The sequence below is a fragment of the Hemicordylus capensis genome, chromosome 3 (genome assembly GCF_027244095.1).
Source record: "Hemicordylus capensis ecotype Gifberg chromosome 3, rHemCap1.1.pri, whole genome shotgun sequence".
Taxonomy (NCBI): domain Eukaryota; kingdom Metazoa; phylum Chordata; class Lepidosauria; order Squamata; family Cordylidae; genus Hemicordylus; species Hemicordylus capensis.
In genome coordinates, this window is record NC_069659.1 from 137,317,441 (window position 1) to 137,338,823 (window position 21,383).

Here is a 21,383-nt window from a genome sequence, read left to right on the forward strand (position 1 = left end):
TTCAGAGCCACGCAAGGGCCGAAAATTGCTTTCCCCCCACAAGAACTGAGCCATAAAATTTTATTTATTATTTATTTATTTTTACATTTCTATACCGCCTTTCGTTAAAAGAAAACCCCAAGGCGGTTTACAAAAATTAAAACATACAATAAAAGCAATAAAAACATCAAGCTAAACACATATAAAACAAGCATAAAAACAAGACAACAGATAACAGATAAAAACACAGAGAAGCCGCAGTAAAAAAAATTATGCAAAAGCCTGGGTAAAAAGCCAAGTCTTTAAAAGCTTTCTAAAAGCCGTGATGGAGTCTGAGGAACGAATGGCCACTGGGAGAGCATTCCAGAGTCTAGGGGCAGCAACAGAGAAGGCCCTGTCCCCAGTGCACGAAAGCCGGGCCTCCCTTATTGTCGGCACCCGGAGCAGGGCCCCCTCAGATGTCCTTGTCAAGCGGCTCCTGAAGTCAAATGGCTCCCGAAGTCAAATAGGCGGCTGGAAAGGGCCTGCGAGGTACATTCCAGCCACCCCCAACCCACAGATATGCAGGTTTAACCCTTCCCCCCGACATATATCGAGGTTGGATGTGCATTACCCAACCGCAGATATGCGAAACCGCTGGTACTGAACCCCCAATTTTCTCCTGTATCATTTGATTCACATAATCTTTCTCCACATGCATATATCAAGTATAGGTGTACAATTACACCAAAGAAATCTAGCAGCACTAACTAGTGCTTTCAAAACTTATAGTATTCTTTTTGCTTTTACAAAAGCAACACATGAAGTTTTTGGAACACTTCCTAGCTGTAATTATAGTTATAAACTATTGAATACAATTCAGCAAGAACAGAATGTGTTGGATCCCAACTTACTGCTGTAGTTGCAGAAGCACCTTCTGTGAACAGAGGGTTGCGCTAACATAACAATCCATTGAGCACAACTTTCCTTCTGTCTACAGAGGGAACATCTGCAAGTTCCCTCTGTATACAGAACAATGTATACAGAATACATTCGGATCCTCTCCAATGTTCACTCCCTCTGTTATACAAAACAGAGAGAAACAGGAATACCGATTCTATTCCATTCATATTAAAAACAATTTGTTGTCTTAAGCTACCATTGCTTGCTTGCATCCAAGTAGTGGAAGAAATATGGGAAAAAATGGACAGAAAGAACAATCTTAATCTGAACAAAATGTTATTCTCTTGATGCTGAGCAGTGTAACTAAAAATGTTTATATATAATTAACAAGCTGACTATAAAGAGCAAAACAATCCAATAATGCCACCCTCTTTCAAATATACCCTTTCAAAAGCACACACAGTAAACACTATTTGGTTATTTAAATACACTCATTTGAAAGGATGATCATACATACATGACTCACAAAGCATTTATGCAATGACCTTCTTTTGCCCATAAGCTGATTCACGGCATGTCCATATAAAAAGCAGCTTCACTTCATAGGGACGTCTATCACACAAGCATTACTTACACAAGACTCAGTCAACAAACTGGTTGCTGGTCAATCAACTTGCTAACAACCGCCAACTTGCTAAGAACAGGTGACCCTCATTACCCAAGGTCCCGGCACCCACAGTTTCATGTATACACGGTTGGGTCATAGGGACCCAGTTTCTTTATTTACAGGGTGAAAGTAGGATTATTTTTGCCTACCCGCAGTTCTTGAGTGGCTGGAAATAACCTCCGACATAATTTCCTGCCACCATTGTGTAGTGCTGAGCCATTGTGTGGATCTTTTGTTTTGTTTTTTAAACCCTTTAAAAAGAACCAAAACTGGAGCATTTTCAAGTTTTGTAGGCATTTAGGAGAGCTGATAAGCAAGGTACTGTGCTTATTTCTGCTCCACTCTGCTTTTTCTTTTGATTTTCAGCACACTTCAGTATGCTTAGGAACCTAACCCCCCACAATCTCCATAGGGTTAAGGTTTCTTTCTCCGCGGTTTTGTTATCCATGGAAATTGGCAGGAATGAAACCCCTGCAAATAACAAGGGCCACCTGGATATAAGCACACCTGCCCCAGATGATAAGTATGCCTTTTTTACAATGCGTATCATCTGCAGAACACAAATATTCAGCAGTATTTTTATGGCTGGTGAATCTATGCTTCATAAATAATGCCAATGTCAATGTGAGCCCTTTTAGATTGTGAGCCCTTTGGGGACAGGGATCCATTTAATTTATTTATTATTTCTTTGTGTAAACCGCCCTGGGCCATTTTTGGAAGGACGGTATAGAAATAAATAAATAAATAATCATATCATATCACCGAGAATGAGGCAAATGCACAATAATACAAGGCCTACCACTCTGCAGCACAGTGGTTCTCAATGTGTGGGTCCCCAGATGTTGCTGAACTACAACTCCCAGCATCCCTAACCAAAGGCCAATGGGGCTAGGGATGCTGGGAGTTGTAGTTCAGCAACATCTGGGGACCCACACATTGAGAACCACTGCTGTAGCGGATCAAGGTTGGAGAAATCCCCAGCATCCTAAGTGCCCTAGGATACTTAATATAAGTGTCCTAGGATACTTAATATAAGTGTCCTAGGATACTTATGCGATGGCTTAGAATTTGAAGTAATTTCTACTCCTGCTGTAAGTTACCTACAACTACTGCCTTCCTTGGAACTGATACAGCCAAACTATGCACTGAGCACAATGCAGCATGCACCATTGTTTCTTTGGTAGATCTTTCACAACCACAGGCAAACAGTTTTCCTAGAAGACTAAGAGCCGGGTCTCACGATCAGTGAGACCCGGTTTCTGCAGCACAGCGGGGAGAGCAGGCTAAGCCCGCTCTCCCCGCTCATGATCAGAGCGGGAGCCCTGGGCGGCTGGATCAGCTGCCCACACGATTGCCGGCTCCGTGACAGAGCCGGCGGGGGCTGAGGAGCTCGGGGGCCATGCGGCTCCCGGAAGCTCCAGTATGCCCTGCGCAAGGCACGCAGGGCATACTGGGGAGACCCTCAAAGCCAGGAGGTGGCTTTTCGCCTCCCCTCTGGGGTCTACTCATGAGTAGCCGTGCTGCGGCTACTCACGATCGGGAAGCCTGGGTTTGCAGAGCACTCGCTCCGCAAACCCGGGCTTAGGGGAGGGCTACAAAAGCGGGCTAGCCACTTGTAAGCCACCGGGCTCGCCTGTGAACCCAGTGGTTTACATGAGCAGCAAAAATCAGGCTAGGCTCTCCTAATATCGGGCTAGGCTCTCCTAATAGCCCCTAAGGCTGAATGAAAACTGAATTTGTTATAACCCTGCTACTGAAATAAGGGATGAAATGAAGATTTGAGGAAAAGGTCAATATTATTCAAAGCTATCAAGAAACATCAGTAGGAGAGAAGGCACAATAATGGGCAATAATGAGCTATGGGCGAATCAAACAGTACAAATCAAGTGTCTGCTGTTTAAGATTAATCTTTATTTCCGGCTCCCCTGAATTTCAGTAAGATCATCAAACTCATAGAGCAAGAACTCTTCAAGCATTATCCCCAGTGCAAGAGACTGTGGCCAGCATCCCAGTAACTATGTGGCCACACACCTGGAAGAAGTGCTCCCTCAGCAGACTGCTTCCTCAGCTTCACAGAGGTGATCATGCAAGGGGTGTGCATATGTACAGTGTTCACCACTCCCTCCTTCCCCTGGAAATGCCACTCGAAAATATGTCCCCAAGGGCTGCATGAACCTCCAAGACATACTTTTGGGTGGTGCAGGCAGTTCCAGGGTAAGGGGAGAGCAGTGATTTGCAAGCAATTCTGCTCTGCAGACTGCAGAGCTAAGAAAGCAGTCAGCTGTGAACTCCTTCTGCACAGTTCATTGGGATGTCGACCAATGACAGCAATGCAGGCTTAGAATTATCTTATTTCTTCCACTTCTAATTATCGGTTTTAGGCTGATACTTACAAATACAAGGCCTAAGGTACCACAGATCTAACCTAACAAAAACTTTCTAAAACAGCTCCTGAGGCAGTTTACAATTCTAGATTACTATATTCTTATTACCTATTCCAGGTTTTAGTTAAACTTCACCCACACTCGTTTTTACAGACTGAACACTTCAAGCACACTAGATGGCGGTGGAAGTGGATCACTCTGCTTGATGAAAACAGAGACCATATCTTCACAGCTATGGGCAGAGCATGAACACTAGGGACAGGGTATCAAGCACAAATGTTGCTGAAGTGTTTAAACATATCAATTTTTCACACCAACAGAACCAAAGTAGCAGGTCCCTACAATGGATTTAAAATAATATGTGGAAAATGATTTACAGCAACTCAGAAATAGTTTAGAAGTGAACACAAATGAAATTTCAACTAATTAACAAGACAGTAATTTTGCAGTTTGAAAAGAAGGATGTTGGGAATAAATGGGCAATGGATAATAACTGGGCAAACATAAAAGGATCAAAATTAAGTAACTTCAACTTCATTAACTGCACCAGGTACAGGATGAGGTGGGTGGGTGTTTCAAAATTGCCTTGTTCTTGTTCCAGCATCTCTGTTCTGGCAAAATATACATTGTTTGACAGAAAACACCGGAAACAAAGCTCAGATGAATGTGCAGTGGCATTGTTAGTCTGATCGGGCTGATATTTAGTCACAAGACCCTATCAGATTCCATAAACAAAAGGCAATTCTTGATTAGCATCAAGAAACTTCAAAGCCGTCCACCCACTTTTAGCAGGATGTCTGAAAGCATGCTTGTGAATCCATTAGCTGCACTTTACCATTAACTACAGTGGACAATAAGCCAGTTGTTTCAGTCCCAACTTAATTACAAAAGTCAGATGGTTAATTAAACATCTGACACTTTTAGGCATTTTACTATGCCACAAAAAGTCACAATGCACTGATCTTGAGGAGAGAACATCTGTCAAAATGATATACCAACTGTGAAAGCCAATATCAAGTTTTGATCTCCTAGACACAGTGAGCTATTAGTAATTTTAAAGTTTATTCCAATACCTCACACTGTACATGAGTCTCGCAACCACCATTGCATTCCTGTCAGCCACATCCCAGAGTGCAGCCCCTTATGTGCCCATTTCAATCCAGTTTCTTAACTGGTTTGGGTACAGAAATTGCCTTGGACACTCTGGGTATAAGCTTCACCAGTAGTGATCGCAGAATGCAATCTTGTTGATTTTCCTGGACATCTCTGTAGCTTTCAATACCATCAGCCACAGTATCCTTCTATACCACCTATCTAGGATGGAAGCTGGTGGCCAACCACTCTGGTGGCTCCAATTCTATCTTACAAACTGGTTTTGTAAGATATTGGATGAGTTTTGTTTTACTCCATGTCATTTGGGCTAGAGTTCCAGTCACCTCCCTACACATCAATACTGTTTGACGGCAACATGAAATAACTCGGAAAAATAAAGGAATTTGGAATGAGGCTTTATCAGAATGTTGGCTATCTTACACTTTGCTGTTGCTACAAACAGGTATTTCAATAAAACTGAAATGAAATATTTCCAGGAACTGAAAATATTCCATAGGGCTTGCAACAGATTTGGAAGGATATGGTAGTCAAGAAAAAGGCTGCTGAAGAACAGCATGTCTCATATTTCTCCCCACCCATCTATCATGTTATCACAGGACAATTCAACCCAGTGAAAAATGATTTCTTCTCTCTCTCTCCCACTTTCCAACATCTCCAAACCACACATTGTAGGAGATTATAAAAAATTACAGAATTCTAAAGAGTTAACCAGAAGTGAACCCTGTCTTGACTGAAAGGCTGGTGAACTCCAGGGCTCAGCCAATCAGCACACCCAGTGGATGGGACCTAGAGAGCTGTTGCCAGGAAGAAGGGAGATCTTTGTTGAAAGAAGCTAGGCTGGAGGTGCACAGGAGGACATGTGGCCAAGGAGTCTGGCTGCAGGAGAATAACTGTAAATCCTGGGAAGACAGGATTACAGAAGGCTTGAAGTCTCATCAGGAGTTGGTGAGTTCAAGGGAAAGAGAGATTTAGTCTAGGGAAAAGTTTGTTTAGTCAGACTTTGTGTTAGGGGTGTTATATTTCTATGCTGTGTGTGCTCTGCATATTTTGGATACTGTTATATTATAGTTTACCTGCAACGTAATTGAAATAAGAAACACTAGCCTATGCTCAATACACCTAGGGCGTTGCAGAAGCCTCTGTAAACATTTAAGCGTGCATTAAGACAACCTATTTTTGTCATCTTACTAAGTATTCTTAACTGTATCTAAAAGCTGAGAAAGCCTCAGACGGAAGCAGTCTGTAGTAACTGAATAAAACTGGGTTTTTTTTAAAGTTCTTTTCTTTTTACAAGCCTCTCTGAGTTGGTTTTTAACTCAGGAAAAGGGGGCGGGGAGGATTTATCTGGTGCAAACACATCCCCTAACGTTCAGCAGCTATCAGTTTTCTCACCACGTAGGCTTGCATGTGGAAGATTTTTGTACTTGTCCAAGAATCAAATTAAGAGAATGTTTTTCTGGGTTATCCTACCCCAAGCCCAGAGAGTTTCTGTAAATAAAAGGGGTAGTGGTGGCAGCATTTTGAACCTACTGCTAATACAGAATAGTTTTAGGAGAAGCCTAGCCAAGCAGCTCAGCAGGGGTAATTCAGCATTTTTCCCCTCATGTGAGCTTGCTCTGAGACAAAGGCTTTAATCCGCCAGAGTTAACATTTTCATTCCTTGAGACTGCTAGGCTGAACCAAGCAAGTTCTAATAACCCCAACACTAGCTATAAACCCCATTAGGGTACTCTCCAGAGAGCAAGTAAAAAGTGCATAACTTAAAGGATCTATATACATAGAAATGGTGCTGCAGGTGCAAAGAAAGGTGCAAGAAACCACAGAAACTATGGGCAAGGATCTAGTGAAGGGCTATGAAGGTAGAAACTAACTCAATTTTCAGCAGCTTCTGACTTCGATGGAACAAAGGGAGCTACAATGTATGATATAGTTGAGGCAAAGTCAACTCACTGTATCAGACATTGGCATCACTGGAAGGAGGCAGACGGCCACTCTTCAGTGGTATTCCCCAAATGTCCCTTTAACAGAAAAACAATTGTACCCCAAGAATTCCACCAATCCCAAAGTATACAAAAATTGCTTACATCAGGCATTCCTAACTTTGGGTCCCCAGATGTTGCTGGACTATAACTTACATCAATTCTTGTGCCCCTTCAAGAATTCACACTGCAACAAAGGGGTGGAGCCCAAGGGAGATATTCAGGGACAAAGTGCTCAACTGAGGTGGGACTCTATTGCTTTTTTCAGGGTGGGGCTATAGCTCACTGGCTGTGTTCTCCCTAATTCATTTCATCTGTGTACAGAATTAGATTTGTTCTGGGTGGCAGTATCACGGCAGTGTGCGCGCACATGCATTTAGGGTTGGGCCTTCCCGATTCAACATGAGTGGGATCTAAAATTAACTGAGCGGACATCAAAAAATGTGTGAGTGCACTCATAAGCGCTTAGAGGGAACACTGCTCACTGGTGGAGCATCTGCTTTGTGTGCAGAGGGTTCCAGGTTTGATTCCTGGGATTTCCAGATATGGCTGGGGAAAACCCTAGAGAGCTGCTGCTAGTCAGAATACACAATACTGAGCCAGATGGACCAAAAGTTTAACTCAGAATAAAAGAGTTTCCTATGTACTACAAGGCCATTGTACCTGAGGATGATGTGAACTATAGTCCAACATCATCTGGGGACCCAACACTGGGAATTCCTGGTCAACAATCGCAGGCGCTACAGAAGTCAGAAGCAGAGTGGTGGTATGGATTGGTGGAGAAGTCTAAGCCAGAAGCCCTACCTCATTATAATTTGTTCGACCAACCAGGGATGGCTGATGAGTCAACCTTCATGAGTCAGCAAGCCCTAATACCTGACCAGATTCTCTTAAGTCCTCATCAAGCAGCTGCAGAAGAATGGCAAGAGCAAGTAGTGGCTGGAACACCTGTCTCCCAGGCTCAAGGTATAATTTCCACCCTGCCCTTTCTTATCTTTGATACTGGAGCAACCTGCTCTTTAGAAGAGTTTGGGACATATTTAATTAACCACTCAGAATCCCAGGCAGTTGAAGTCTAATTCCAGTAAGAACTCCTTTCTTAAGGAGTACATTATTTGTTCATCCATATCTGCTTACAGATTGCTTTTCATTTATGCTGGAAAATAAAGATGAATAGAGTAACTCTCACTGTTGATTACAGGCAATTACTAGGACCATAAGCCTGGGCTTCCAACAACCAGTGCGTGAAACACAATTCACAACTCATCAGAAACGTCCCCATCCACTCTCGAAATGGGATTTGGGATTCAGAGCTGTGTATCCAAGGATCAGGCATAAGCTTTAGCCAAGGCTACTGCTCACACTCACCACAATTCAAACAATTTATGAAGCACAGGTGTAACTTTATTAGTATTGGCCTGCACAACAAAATACTACTGCACAACTAAATATTTGCACACCTATGCAAGACAACTAGTGCTTCTTTAAACACCTGCAGCAGTGCAGGCTGATCAGAAACACCTGTGTAATGCTACCAAAATGCAGACCAACACACACACCACTTCCAACACCACAAAAATCACTGCCAAAAAGGAACAGCTGCTGCCATGGACAAGATCAAGTTTGCCCTTGTCCAGGAAGCCCACAAATTTTGGCTGGTTTGTGGCAGCCAAGCCCCTTCCCTTCAATGCAATCCCATGTGTGTTTACTCAGAGGTCACAAAGTGTTGAATGGGGCTTACTCCCAGATAGGTATATACGGAATTTCAGCTTTAGTCCTTAATTTTGCTCTGCAACTCAGCTCAAGATAATCCCCTCACCCAACTCCAAGTTCAGAGTCAGAGAGGGAAGTGGATACAATCCCCACAGGTGTGACGGGCTTCTGAAGGCTATTTTGGACCTGAGGCTAGTTTTGATGAGGCATGAGCACCTCCACCATCCAACACTCAAAAAGCCAGTCGCCAGAGTCAGAAGGAAAGGCTGGGGCTTGTTTTGGTTTGAGGTGGCACAGGCATTCCTCTGATTATCTAGATGGCCAGCATGAGCCTTCCTCTCCAGTTTGAAACTGGAGGGAGAACTAGCAACTTCTGGAGCTCAGCACAACCGTGGAGGAATAATCTGCAAGCTGGAAGAGAAAAGTCTGAGCGCCACTCATCATGCTCACCAAAAGACTATGGATCCTTAATCATGTCAAAGGCAATGAGCAGATTCCGATTTTCTTTCTTACAGCCCAAGGCCAGCAAAGAAGGCAATGAGCAAAATTGTAGACCATTGGACAAGTAGCTCAACTAACTTTTGAGTTCCTTTCATCCATTAATCTTTCATATAGAGTTCAACATTGTATCAATCACACTCTTTTAATGTCATAAAAAAGTTTCAGAATATGAACAATATCCCAACAAAAGTATATCTGCCTCTTGGGCTCCAATATCTTTGCCTTGTAAGAATGGCATCTCTAATGTTTGTTCAGTATGTCAGTGTTAATATTTTACCATATTTCAAACACAATTCATCAGGATAACAACTCTACTAATCATAATGCTTGAAGAAGCAGGGCAAGGAAGCAGGCAGTGCCATGGCCACCAAACACTTAGTCATTTCACAAGAGAGCACTCAACAGATATTGTCTGTATATCCACCCGCAGAAGTGGATTGATTTTCACAGTTATTAAAAGCTGTTGCACTTCAGCATTATCCAGCTTGTACAGAGAATTGGGGCAAGTCAGTAACAACCCAATAGATGGAGAATATAATAAAAATGAGGAGCAGATAAAAGTCGTTCTCTCAGGAAACGACTTCTCACTGAAACTTGGTTCCATTTCATAGACACAGATATCACAGTCACAACTCAAAAGTTTCCCCCCAAAAAAGTTAAAACTAGAATAACCAAAGAGATGCAAAAAGCTAAATCCCAAGCCTTGACAAAGATTGTTTGGAATTTAGCCAGACAATGGACATGTGACAAAATGACAAGATTCAGGGATGAACATTGTGGAGGGGGAAGGGTAAATGGGCTTCTCCTTACCCTCTTTACAAAGACATATGTTTTCTTAGAACAGTAACAGGGCTCCCTGGGACAAAACAAGATAGTATTAAATAACTCTACCTCTGCTCTGAATATCCTAGTCTAGGTGCCATGGCTCCCTGGCACCTAGGATTTGTCAAGCTCTGTCCCACAAAATAATTGCTTAGTGTTCAGTGCCCAAGTGACAAAATACAACTATAGCAGTGCACATGCTCTGTCACCACCAGAGAGAAGCATACATCCAGCTGGCCCCGTACAGCCCTATTGTGGCTAGAGGAGAGCCATGAATTCAGCTTAGTAGTTTGGTCTTGTGTTTAACACAGGGCAGAATACCTGGGATCTCTCCCTCTCTGGTGCCTGTGCCTGGCTCCTCTTTCAGGAATGGTGCACACAGGGAAGCAATGCATTGCTTGCCTTGGATCTATGAGCTCTCCTATCACAAGCAGCATGGATGCAGTCACAGGATCTTCTTTTGAATGCTACCCAGAGCTGCCTGGCTCAGCATTTCAAGAGACATCCATAAAGGATTATGACATGCGGCAGCCCATTAACATGTTAATGCCCACAGTTCCAACAGGCCAGGCACGAGTGTAACAGGAGAGGGAAAAGGGATGGGATGTGGCACATGTGCAGCCTGCGAGATACATAAGGTACAAGAGGTTGGGAGACTGGAGGCAGTAAATACGTGTGCCTTTTCCTACTGTGTGGAGAACTCAGCTACGCCAACTACCCCAAAGAATTTTTTCCTTTATCCCTCAGCTCCCCCAGAAGGCAGAACACACAGGACCCAATGCTGCCACCACCTGCTACGGTCCTCACCCCAATCTCATTTCAAAAGGTTGGAATAAATACAAGACTATTTTTGCTCTTTCCCCCTCCTCCACCTCATCTCAAGATAACTACCAAGACGGAAATCAAATCACTGATGGCCAACTTGCCATATGATCTCGATGCTGTACAATAAATGCAAGTTTGTTGGACAATTTCTGTTTAGGTAATGCTTTTGTTATGGTGATATCACATTTTCCAAGCACTCAGAATGAAATATTTTGTCCTTCGGACAGGACAATGTAATATTTGCCCTTTATAGCATACTAAAGGCTTTTTGCTACAGAGAATATAGTGGAACAGGTGTCTCAGGCACCCACTGGATACTGTTTGTGACAGAAATGACAAGCAACACAACACTTTAACTCACTTTCCTCAAGACTACATTTCAACCATTTTTTGAAATTTTCCATTTAGGATTGGGTTTTTGTTGTTGGCTGTGCAATTTTTTCACTGCACATCTACTATAAATAAATGCTTCTCTAGTCAGATTTCTTTCTTTCAAGATAGCATGGCTATCCCCATCTTAATCTCCCTATTGCATGCAGTCTATGATTCTATTGTCACTTAAATGGTGGCACACTTTCAGTGATCATGCTCAAAGATGTTTTCTTATCTACCTCTAAGGGGAACAGGGTAGCAGCCAGTTATATTTGGGAAATGTTTCCATTCCAACACTCCCAGAGTCACTTAACTGCTCCCTAGACTTCAGCATAAAGTGGGGTGTGCATACACTGGTTGCCAAAGGTACGCAACTAATATGGTCAAATAAACTGGCTGGGTCAGTTGGGTCGGCGAACCAGCTTTCGTGATCAAACTGGTTCGGTTTGCAGCAGTCCAGTTCGCAATCGAAATGGTTCTGCACATCCCTATTGAAGTCTCTTCAGAGTGTCTCAATATAAGAAAGGACAAAGGTAAGTTCTGGGGTAAGGGTAAGGACAAAGCAAGTCCTGGGGCTTGTCCTCACACTCTGGTTAGATGACTACGATGCTCCTAATAAGGAAGCCCTGGAGAAGTATCACACTGTGCAAGGAGGAGCATGTGCTTCTCAACTATCTCACAGCCCTATCTTGATTGTAGTTGCTTCTTCTCAGCATTCATGCTAATACGTGTAAGGGAAATTAAAAAATTACCACCAAGAAGTCTCTGGGGTAGTTCTGCTCATTTCTTATATCAACATAACAATATGTTGCAAGATTTGGCAGGAAGAAAAAAGTGCTGCAGAAGTTGGTCAAGAAATAAAAAAATGAGGACACTGATATTACAGCTTCTCCGGTGATCTCCTCCAAAATTACTACATACATATACCCAATCAGTTTAATCACATAAGCAAAATAATACAACATGCATCCACTAAACAGTGTCAATAACGAGTAAACTTACAATGTCAGTAAAATCTAACTTGTTGCACTGATTTCAGTGGTGTTTAGTCACAACTAACTAGCCTGCTGTCCACATTCAAAAGAATATCTGCATCTCACACAATATGAGCTCAAGAGTATATCTGCATCATATACAATATGAGGACTAGCCCCAGTGGTTTAGGACTCAATAAATGGAAGCCCATGTGCAAGCTGAGTTCACTATCTGAATCCTAATATTTATAAGCCTGGCTGCACACAAGCCCAATCCATTAAAGATTTAGCAAGCCAGATGTATGCACTAGTTATGCACACGGTCTAAGCTACTTTGCTTTTGTCTAAATATTGTCTAAACCTATTTTGTCTAAATATTGTCTAAACCTTTGTAAAACAAAAGTTTTTCATGCATACAAAGAGCTAAGTCCCATGCATTTCCTATACTCTACACCAGGCACTCTTGCACATCATCATAGCAAGATCTGCACAGTAGGCAATTCTTGCTAACTGGCACCCTGCTAACTGGGCAAAGAAGCACCTTTTAAAGTAATGTCTATGTATATGTAGGAGGAAAAGAGCAAGTGACCCCATTCAGGACAGCATAGTGTCCATACAAGCTGGCTGTTCCTGGGGTTTCCTTTGTCATTCTCTTAAGACTTCAATCCCATTTGGGGCAGGGAACCATCTTCTCATTCCTTTTCCTACGTAAACAGCTTTAAAAACATTGTAGTGGTAGCTGCAGTATATAAAGCAGTATATAAATTGTGTAAACAACAATATTCAGGCCATCGTCAGATTGGTTCACCTGCCCATGCCCACTCTTGTCCTCCATGAATAACACAGATTATAAACATTGGATTACAAAATGGGTATTAAAACAGACATCAACGACAGAAGAAGTCTGCTTCTACTGCATTAATGTTACTCTAGTTCCTGGCCCAAACAGGACACAGACTTGCATTCCATTCCAAGCTTGAAATGGAACCCAATTCCCAGGACGTTCCATTGGAACAACTGGGCAAGCCAGTTCTGATGAAACAAACTCAGAATGTTTCAAATGTTCTGAGGACCATTTTGAATGCCTGTTTCCCCCTTGCTGGCTGCTTTGGGCACTGGCTTCTGATTGGCTTGCAATCTCCTTGCTTCTTGGTTGGCTTGTTATCATACAAATCAAGTTGATTTCCATGATAACAAACTAACCAAGAAGCAAGGCGATCACAAGCCAATTGGCAGCCAGTGCCAAAAATAGGAAGCAAGGGGAAAACAGCCCACCAAAATGGCCCTCGGAATGGGGTCGTTCCATTCTGAGCTCGAAACAGGCGCTTCATTTGAAGGACATTCTGTTTCGAGCACAGAACACTCAAAATGGCTTGTTTCAAGTCAGAAAGTTCCGAGCTTAGAATGTTCTGCACATCCCTACAAGACATCCTTCAGAGCAAAGTTTGGCTTCTTTGTCAACTGTCCTTTAAAGAGTGCTACTTTGTCCTTTAAGGAGTGCTGCTTTGGGAGCCTCAGCTCTACAACCCACAAAGTGGTGTGGATGAAACATCTTAGAACATTACTTTGGACTCTGCTGCCTTTTGCCATTCTGCACACATGCACACACGCACACACACAAACAGAGTCTGCTCCGAGATCTTGCATGTGGCTTCCCAATATGCTGTCTTTAAACTACTAAAGACAACATAAAATTGGGCATTTCTTCATCCATATTTATTTTAGCTCACTAGATTTGTTCCTTCTGCCTGCATTCTCATGGATGTGAAGATTGTTGTCTATGACATGGGGCTCCTGCCTTACCTCACCAATGACAGTTTAGCTGCTATCAGTGATGGCACCATTTAAAAAACGTATTTTGGAGGCACATAGAAGGGTCCTGTTTTTAGTTAATTTCTATTATCAATTTTACATTATATTCTTTTACTAATTTTGTAAGCCACCCCAAGCAGTAGTATACTAGAGAGGTGGGGTATACATATTTCAAAATAAATAAATAAATTCTGGAGGGAGCAATCTTTGTTGTGCATATTAAATGTTTGAAAGCAAAATAATAGTATACTTGACATTAATGCTTCCAACCTAAACATCAGATGGAAATGAGCTCATGGAAAATGTGTGTGCGCGCGATATAACATCAAAGCAACTGAAGGCAGAAGCCAAAATATCTTTATCATCATATTGATGATGATAAAGAAAAGCACCCAAAGTATGTAATGAGTGCCTTTCCTGCCACAGAGGTTCAGCAATTGGGTGGGGGGCAGTAAGCAGACTCTTGCCCTTCCTCACACCCCCTCCCCACACTGCCTACGGCTACTATACAGCTGACGCATCTACGCACTTCAGCAGGGGTTCCTGACCTTGGGGAGCCAAATGTTGTCAAGACTACCGCTCCTATGGGAATCCCTGCACTACAGTAATGCTTTAGTCAGTTGAGAGTACTGTTCCATCTAAAACATGCGGACGTGCGCGTGCTTACAAGATTTCTGATGTCCGCTCAGTAAATTTTAAATCCCATTCAGGCTGAATTAGGAAGGTTCGATTCTAAATGCAGGTGCGCACACAGTGCCTTGATACTGCCACCCAGAACAAAACTCATTCTGCACAGAGATGAAAAAAAAATAGAGGGACCACTGGTTGAGAGCCTATCTTTCTAGCTATCCCAGTCTCCATTTACAATTCACACAAAGGAGTTAAAAGCCAAGTTGTCACTTTGCAGGATGTAGAAACCGGCTCTTATTTACAATAATTTTGAGATGTACAGAGAACAGAACCAAATGATAAGGGTCTCATTCCTGAAAGGTCCAAACACATCACTAAAAGCTTCCACCCCACAAATCCACACTGTACTGTGCACACTGCAAGTAGGTAATCAGAATCATCATTTGCAAGTGTCACTTGCTACACTACTACGCAAAGTGAAATAATGTGTGCAACTGCTTGAGAGACCGCCATTTCACAGCCAATGGCGGTCACTGGCAAGTTTGCAACTCAGCTCCAGCCTATGGTTAGCCAGACTTGGCCATCCACTGCCATATGCACAATTCAGTTTCCAGCATGCACATGGAAACACCAGCAAACTTATGCTTCCCAACTGTAGTTAAAAGTCAAATTCTATATCTGGTGATGGGCAAGCATGTACAGTTCTGGACAATGCCAGCCAGTCTGTCCCAGGCAGGCTGATAGTGTGAACTAGTCCTTTAGTTTAGAGACTCAATAGCAGGATTCCCATAATCAAATCTTCTATGCTTAGTTACAAACACTAACTTATAAACACATGACAGTTACCTTTTTGTTTGATACATAAACTAATGATATGGAGAATTTCTCCCGGCCACTGTCAAACACCCACACACCTTACTACTGAATCTCCCAGCGTCTTATGATCCAAGTTTCCAAAAACATAGCCAAGGCCTAGCCTGAGGGGAGATTTCGGGTCGGAGGTCTGGGTATTTTGCTGCTGCTAGGTTTTCGAAACTTTTAGCGGGAACGCCATAGGCAGCAAGACACAATCCAGCGACGTGGTGGAGACCCCTTCCCACAAAAAGGACCTCGATCGTGGCAGCGTTTGTAAGATTCACGACTCAGCCCTGTTGACCCTCAGACCCTTTGCAAGCTCCCAGAATTGCCATGTCACCCGCCGCCGCCACTCCAAGCAGACGTCGTTCTCCTTCCCGCTCTGTGGCGCAAATAGTCTAATTGCACAAACACACACACACACGCAAGACAGCGGCAGGCAGTAACCCTCCCGTCCCCGCAAAGGGGAAAGGGGCGCCCTCATTTCCAAACCAGCAGGACCGAGGCGAATGAATGCCCTGCTCCACTTACAGGCGACATAGGCGACCAGGGCGAGCCCCATCAGCAGCTTCATTCTCCTCCTCCGGTTGATGGCAGTCAGCAAGCGCTGCAACGTTCCCTTACTCAGCATCCCCAGCGGGGGACAGAAGCAGCAGCCGGGAGCAGAGCGCAGGCACCACGGAGCATCTGAACCCCGGGATTCCCAGGAATGCCACTGGCCGCCTCAGCCCGCCGCGCCACCAGCGGCAGCAGCAGCAGCAGCCGCCACCGAGCCAGTTCCTGGCCGCGAGACCTCCTGCGCATGCGTCTGGGTTCAGACTGCGTTTTCGACAGGGAAGAAGATCCAGAAGGCGGAAAGGGAACACTTGCCTTCGCGGGGTGGGGGAGAGGCTATGAGGTCACTCTTTCCCACTGCGCATGCGCTGAGAAAGTGCATGCTTTGCTCTTGTAGTGAAGTATCTAAACGAGAAATAACAGAAGCGGTTGAGAGGAACGGATGTATTTGGAGTACATACCGATGTACGTTTGAAGTGAATCGCAAACCCTTTTGTTGATAGATTTTGTTGATAGATGGCAAAATGTTCAGCGAGAAAGATCAAGAGCAAAATATCCACGTGGAAAAGGGCTAGGCTTCAGATAGCAACACAATAATGAGCTGATAGCATCGAATGGGGTAGGTTAGAATTCTACTCCAATCTGCAGACTATCTCACCCAGCAGGCTGGACCTGACTGAGGACATTCCATCCTGGTAGAAAGACCTTAGGAAGATAAGCGGCCACATCACAGAACCGCCCGCCTGGAACTACTACTCACAGTACCTACCCCTATTGATCCGCTGTGCCAAAGCATAAGCAGACCAGTCATCTGCATGTCTTTTTTCCTTTTTTTCTTTTTTTAAAAACTGCTATGATTGAAGGATGAGCAGAGCCCTCCAGGTATTATGCTGTACACATGCGTACAATTATCCGTACACATGTATATGTATTTGTGGTCACTTGGAAAGTGAACCTGGATATAGGCCCTCTCAAATGCAGAGTACAAATAAATAGAGTCAGTTCAAAAAATATCCCAGCTGCACACAGAAATAGGAAGGGAAGTGCACCCAAAGTGTGCCTGTTGGGACATCATGGGTGTCCCATCCTCTCTCAGAGTGTTGCATGATTATGTGTGGGTACTATTCATCCAAATGCCCCCTAAACATATGCTCCTTAAGTACAAGTATTTGGAGCGTGACTTTGGGGGGCATTTGGATAAACAGCTCCCACACACACGAGATGCACCAGGAAAGTGTCAGGATGTCCCAGCAGGTGCACTTTCAGCACATCCCCCTTCCTTCCTGTTCACATGCACAGTCAGGGTATTGTATGAATCAGGGGCATAGCAAGGTTGGAGTGGGCCCAGAGACAAGATTTTAAAATGTGCCCCCCCCCACTGAAGCTCAGCTCATGAAGTAAAGAAATCTTAAATGAGGTTGAATAGTGGTAACAAAAAACATAGTAAAATTTATATATATAATCACCTATGTGCCATAATAGAACATCATCCTAAATTATTTTTTAAAAGGTTTTGTAAATTGTGGCTGATACAAGTTATTTAATGGTAACTAGAGAGAGACATGCTGTTCTGGTAGCTCCAGGTCTTAACACACACATCAATTTCAGAGGATGAATACAACTGAAGGAAGTCCGGGCGGGTGCAGGGCTGGGGGAGTCAGTCATGTGACTTGCCTCTGGGGTCCCCCCAAGGGAGTGGACCCCCAGACAACTGTCTCCCCTTGCCCTATTATAGTTACGCCCCTGGTTTGAACCTGCCCATAGGAAGTGTACTGTATTGTATGGTCACAGAGCATAGGAACACAGGAAGCTGCCATATACTGAGTCAGACCATTGGTCTATCTAGCTCAGTATTGTCTTCACAGACTGGCAGGGTTTCTCCAAGGTTGCAGACAGGAATCTCTCTCAGCCCTATCTTAGAGAAGCCAGAGAGGGAACTTGAAACCTTCTGCTCTTCCCAGAGTGGCTCCATCCCCTAAGGGGAATATCTCGCAGTGCTCACACTTCTAGTCTCCCATTCATATGCAACCAGGGTGGACCCTGCTTAGCTAGGAGGACAAGTCATGCTTTCTACCACAAGACCAGCGTATGTACAGATCTGTACATGCATTCACTTCACACAGATGGTACATGCATTGAATATAATGGATGATATAACTATTGAGTTGGATACAGTTGTTTCTGCTGCCTTTAAGGCGAAAAGGTCTCAGAGTCTCAGTTCCTGCCTCAAAACCCAGACAAGCAGAGATCCAGGAAACAGGTGATATCTTGATACACACTTCTAGTGGCAGATAACCACTTTTTCTGCAGTCCTTCCCAAGACTTGAAGAAAAGGATTTCTCTCTGAGACTAAGTTTTGTGTCTTATGGTTTTATGCAAATCTCCAATACAATATCATTTAAAAAAGTGACTCCTCCCACAGCAGCAGACGCGTGATCCTATGCCTGGCAAGCTGGGCTGAAGCACTGATGCAGTAGTAGCAAAGGCACCTGCTGCACTGGCTCAGGGCCACCAGTCAGGGCCCTCCATCAGCAGTGAGATGGAGGGGGCAGAATTAGGGGAGGAGCAAGCATGCAGCCTTGTGACAGGGAGCCTAGAAGTCAATGGATGGAGGGCATCATGAGTCCATGTAAAAAAACAAACCCCTAAATATAAATATAAATAGTCTACAATGTTTACATTAAATGTATCAAGTAACTTCAATAAAACAAGTGCCATGTGCATGTCAGTTAAAAGTTAAAACATAGCGAATGTAAAACAGTAATAAAACAGTTAACATTCATAAAACAAAAGAAATAAAAAACAATCTCAAAAGATAAAAACATTTTTTAAAGTTACATTTCAGTTAAAAGCCTGGGAAAACATTTCTTTCTAAATGCAAGCAGAGGAAGAGATGCTCTTATTTCAAGAGGGAGCATATTCCAGAGCCCCAGGATAGCCACAGAGAAGGCCTGGTTACGAGTCGCCACCAAACTATCCAGCAGCAATCATAACCAGATCTCTCCAGATGATCTTAATGGGCAACAGGGTTCATGACAGAGAAAGCACTCTCTTAAGTACCCTGGACCCAAGCCATTAAGGGCTTGATTGGTAATAACCAGCACTTTGTATTTTGTTCTGAAACATATCGGCAACCAGTGCAATGATTTTAAAATCAGTGTTATATGATCCCTTCGGGTTGACCCAGAGACCAATCTGGCTGCAGCATTCTGTACTAGTTGTAGTTTCCAGACTACATACAAAGGCAGCCCCGTGTAGAGTGCATTACAGTCGTCAAGGCTTGAGGTTACCAGCATATGTACCACTATTTGAAGGTCATTTACCTCCAGAAATGGACATAGCCGGTGTATCAGCTGAAGCTGATAAAAGACACTGCTTGCCACTGCCTCAACCTGAGAAACCAGGGAGAGCTTTGGGTCCAGGAGCACTCCCAGACTATGGACCTGATCTTTCAGGGGAAGTGTAACCCCATCCAGAAGGCAGATCTGAACCATCTCTCAAGTCAACCCCTCTGTTGCCAGTACTTCTGTCTTATTTGGATTCAACTTCAGATTGTTTCACTTATCCAGCCCATTATCACCTCCAGGCAGGCATTTAGGGAGGTTATGTCATTTCCTGATGAAGTTGGTATGGAGAAATAGATCTGGGTGTCATCAGCATATTGATAACAACCTGCACCAAACCTCCTGATTATCTTTCCCAGCGGTTTCATGTAGATGTTAAAAGCATTGGAGACAGTATGGAGCCTTGTAGAACTCAACACATTAGCTCTCACTTTGCAGAGTAACAGTCTCCAAGCATCACCATCTGGAATTTGCCAAAGAGGCAGGAACGGAGCCGTGACAACAATCCTCCCTCCCTCAAGTGACCCAGAAGGTTACCATGGCCGATAGTATTGAAAGCCACTGAGAGATCCAAAAGGATCAGCAGGGTCACACTCCTTCTGTCAACAGCCAATTGGAGATCATCCATCAGGCCGACCAAAGCAGTCTCAACCCAATAGCCCACTCGAAAGCCAGTTTGGAATGGGTCTAGATAATATTTGTCATCCAAAACTGCCTGGAGCTGAGAGGCCACCACCTGCTCAATCACCTTGCCCAATCAGAAGAAAGAAATGGGTCTGTAATTACCCAACTCCAAGGGGTCCAATGCAGGTTTCTTTAGATAAGGCATAATAATAGCCTCCTTAAGACAAGGAGGCATCCCGCCCTCCTTCAGAGAAGCATTTATAATATTTACCAGACTGTCTCTGATATTGTAATCACCCGATAAAAGCAGCCAAGTTGTGCAAGGGTCAAGAGAACAGGTTGTAGAATGCACAGTCCAAAGCAGTTTGTCCACATCCTCAGGAGTCACAAACTGAAAGTGATCCAATCTAATCCTTTAAGAAGAGTTGCTGGACACCTCCACAGTAGACTCTGCAGTAACTGTGGAGTCCAGTTCTATTGACCATTGTAGCAGGACATTATGGGAGTTGTAGTCCAACAATAGCTGGAGAAGGGCCAGCCAAAGCTGCCAAGTTGTGGGAGGTAGTTTATGAGAAGATGAAGGCAGACTGGATATTTAAAAGTAGGTATTAAATCGCCCATCTTTCTAATCAGCTGCCCAGATCAGAACACAAAGCAGGTGAGCTATAGTTATGAATAAATGGGGGCAAGAGGAGGGGGAAGTTACAAAATGTGAATGTGTAGGAGAAATTTTTTTTTTGGTGGTGGGGGGGAGGTTCTTTGTTAATATACTGACATGTTAATATCTATCTTTTCCTGAGGCTTCCTTCTTTTGTTCCTCTATAAACCATTTGACCAGAGCTAAACACTGGTGACATAGCGGGGAAATGCTTCACTAACAAGCAGAAGGTTGCCAGTTTGAATCCCTGCTGGTATGTTTGAAACACCTGTATCGAGCAGCTGAAAGGCATCATCTCACACTGCATAGGAGGAGGCAATGGTAAACCCCTCTTGTATTCTTCTAAAAGAAAACCACAGGGCTCTGTGGGTGCCAGGAGTCAAAATCGACTTAATGGCACCTTAAACACTGGTGCTTCCAGATGACAACACAAAAAGCAAAATGTTTGGCTAATGCAAGCCCTTTTCATATGATTCTGCATTATGCAATTATCTAGTTTAATTATTATGCATTAGTTTAATATGCATAATATGCATTATGCATATTATCTAGTTCTCATACAAAGAAGGTCAAGCCTCTCCAACATCATCAGCACCTCCCTGTTTGCTATCACACTTTTTAAGCAGAGCTAAAATTAATGACAATTTCTCTCCTACCTCACAAAAAGCTTTTCTGTCAGTTTCATTAGGCTATA

General features: G+C 43.5%; 1 protein-coding gene across 2 annotated transcripts in view; it reads right to left on the minus strand.

Moving 5' to 3' along the window:
* UXS1 (UDP-glucuronate decarboxylase 1) overlaps nucleotides 1-21,383 on the minus strand; it is an 87,239-nt gene that overhangs the window by 49,994 nt on the left and 15,862 nt on the right. The window contains exon 1 of one of the 2 annotated variants that reach the window (XM_053311338.1): nucleotides 16,040-16,339. The exons of the other annotated variant lie outside the window; for it this stretch is intronic. Within the exon in view, the coding sequence (XP_053167313.1) occupies nucleotides 16,040-16,139 (100 nt within the window). The 5' untranslated portion in view covers nucleotides 16,140-16,339. Of the gene's footprint in view, nucleotides 1-16,039; nucleotides 16,340-21,383 lie in introns of those variants that run through there. 2 annotated transcript variants of the gene reach the window in all.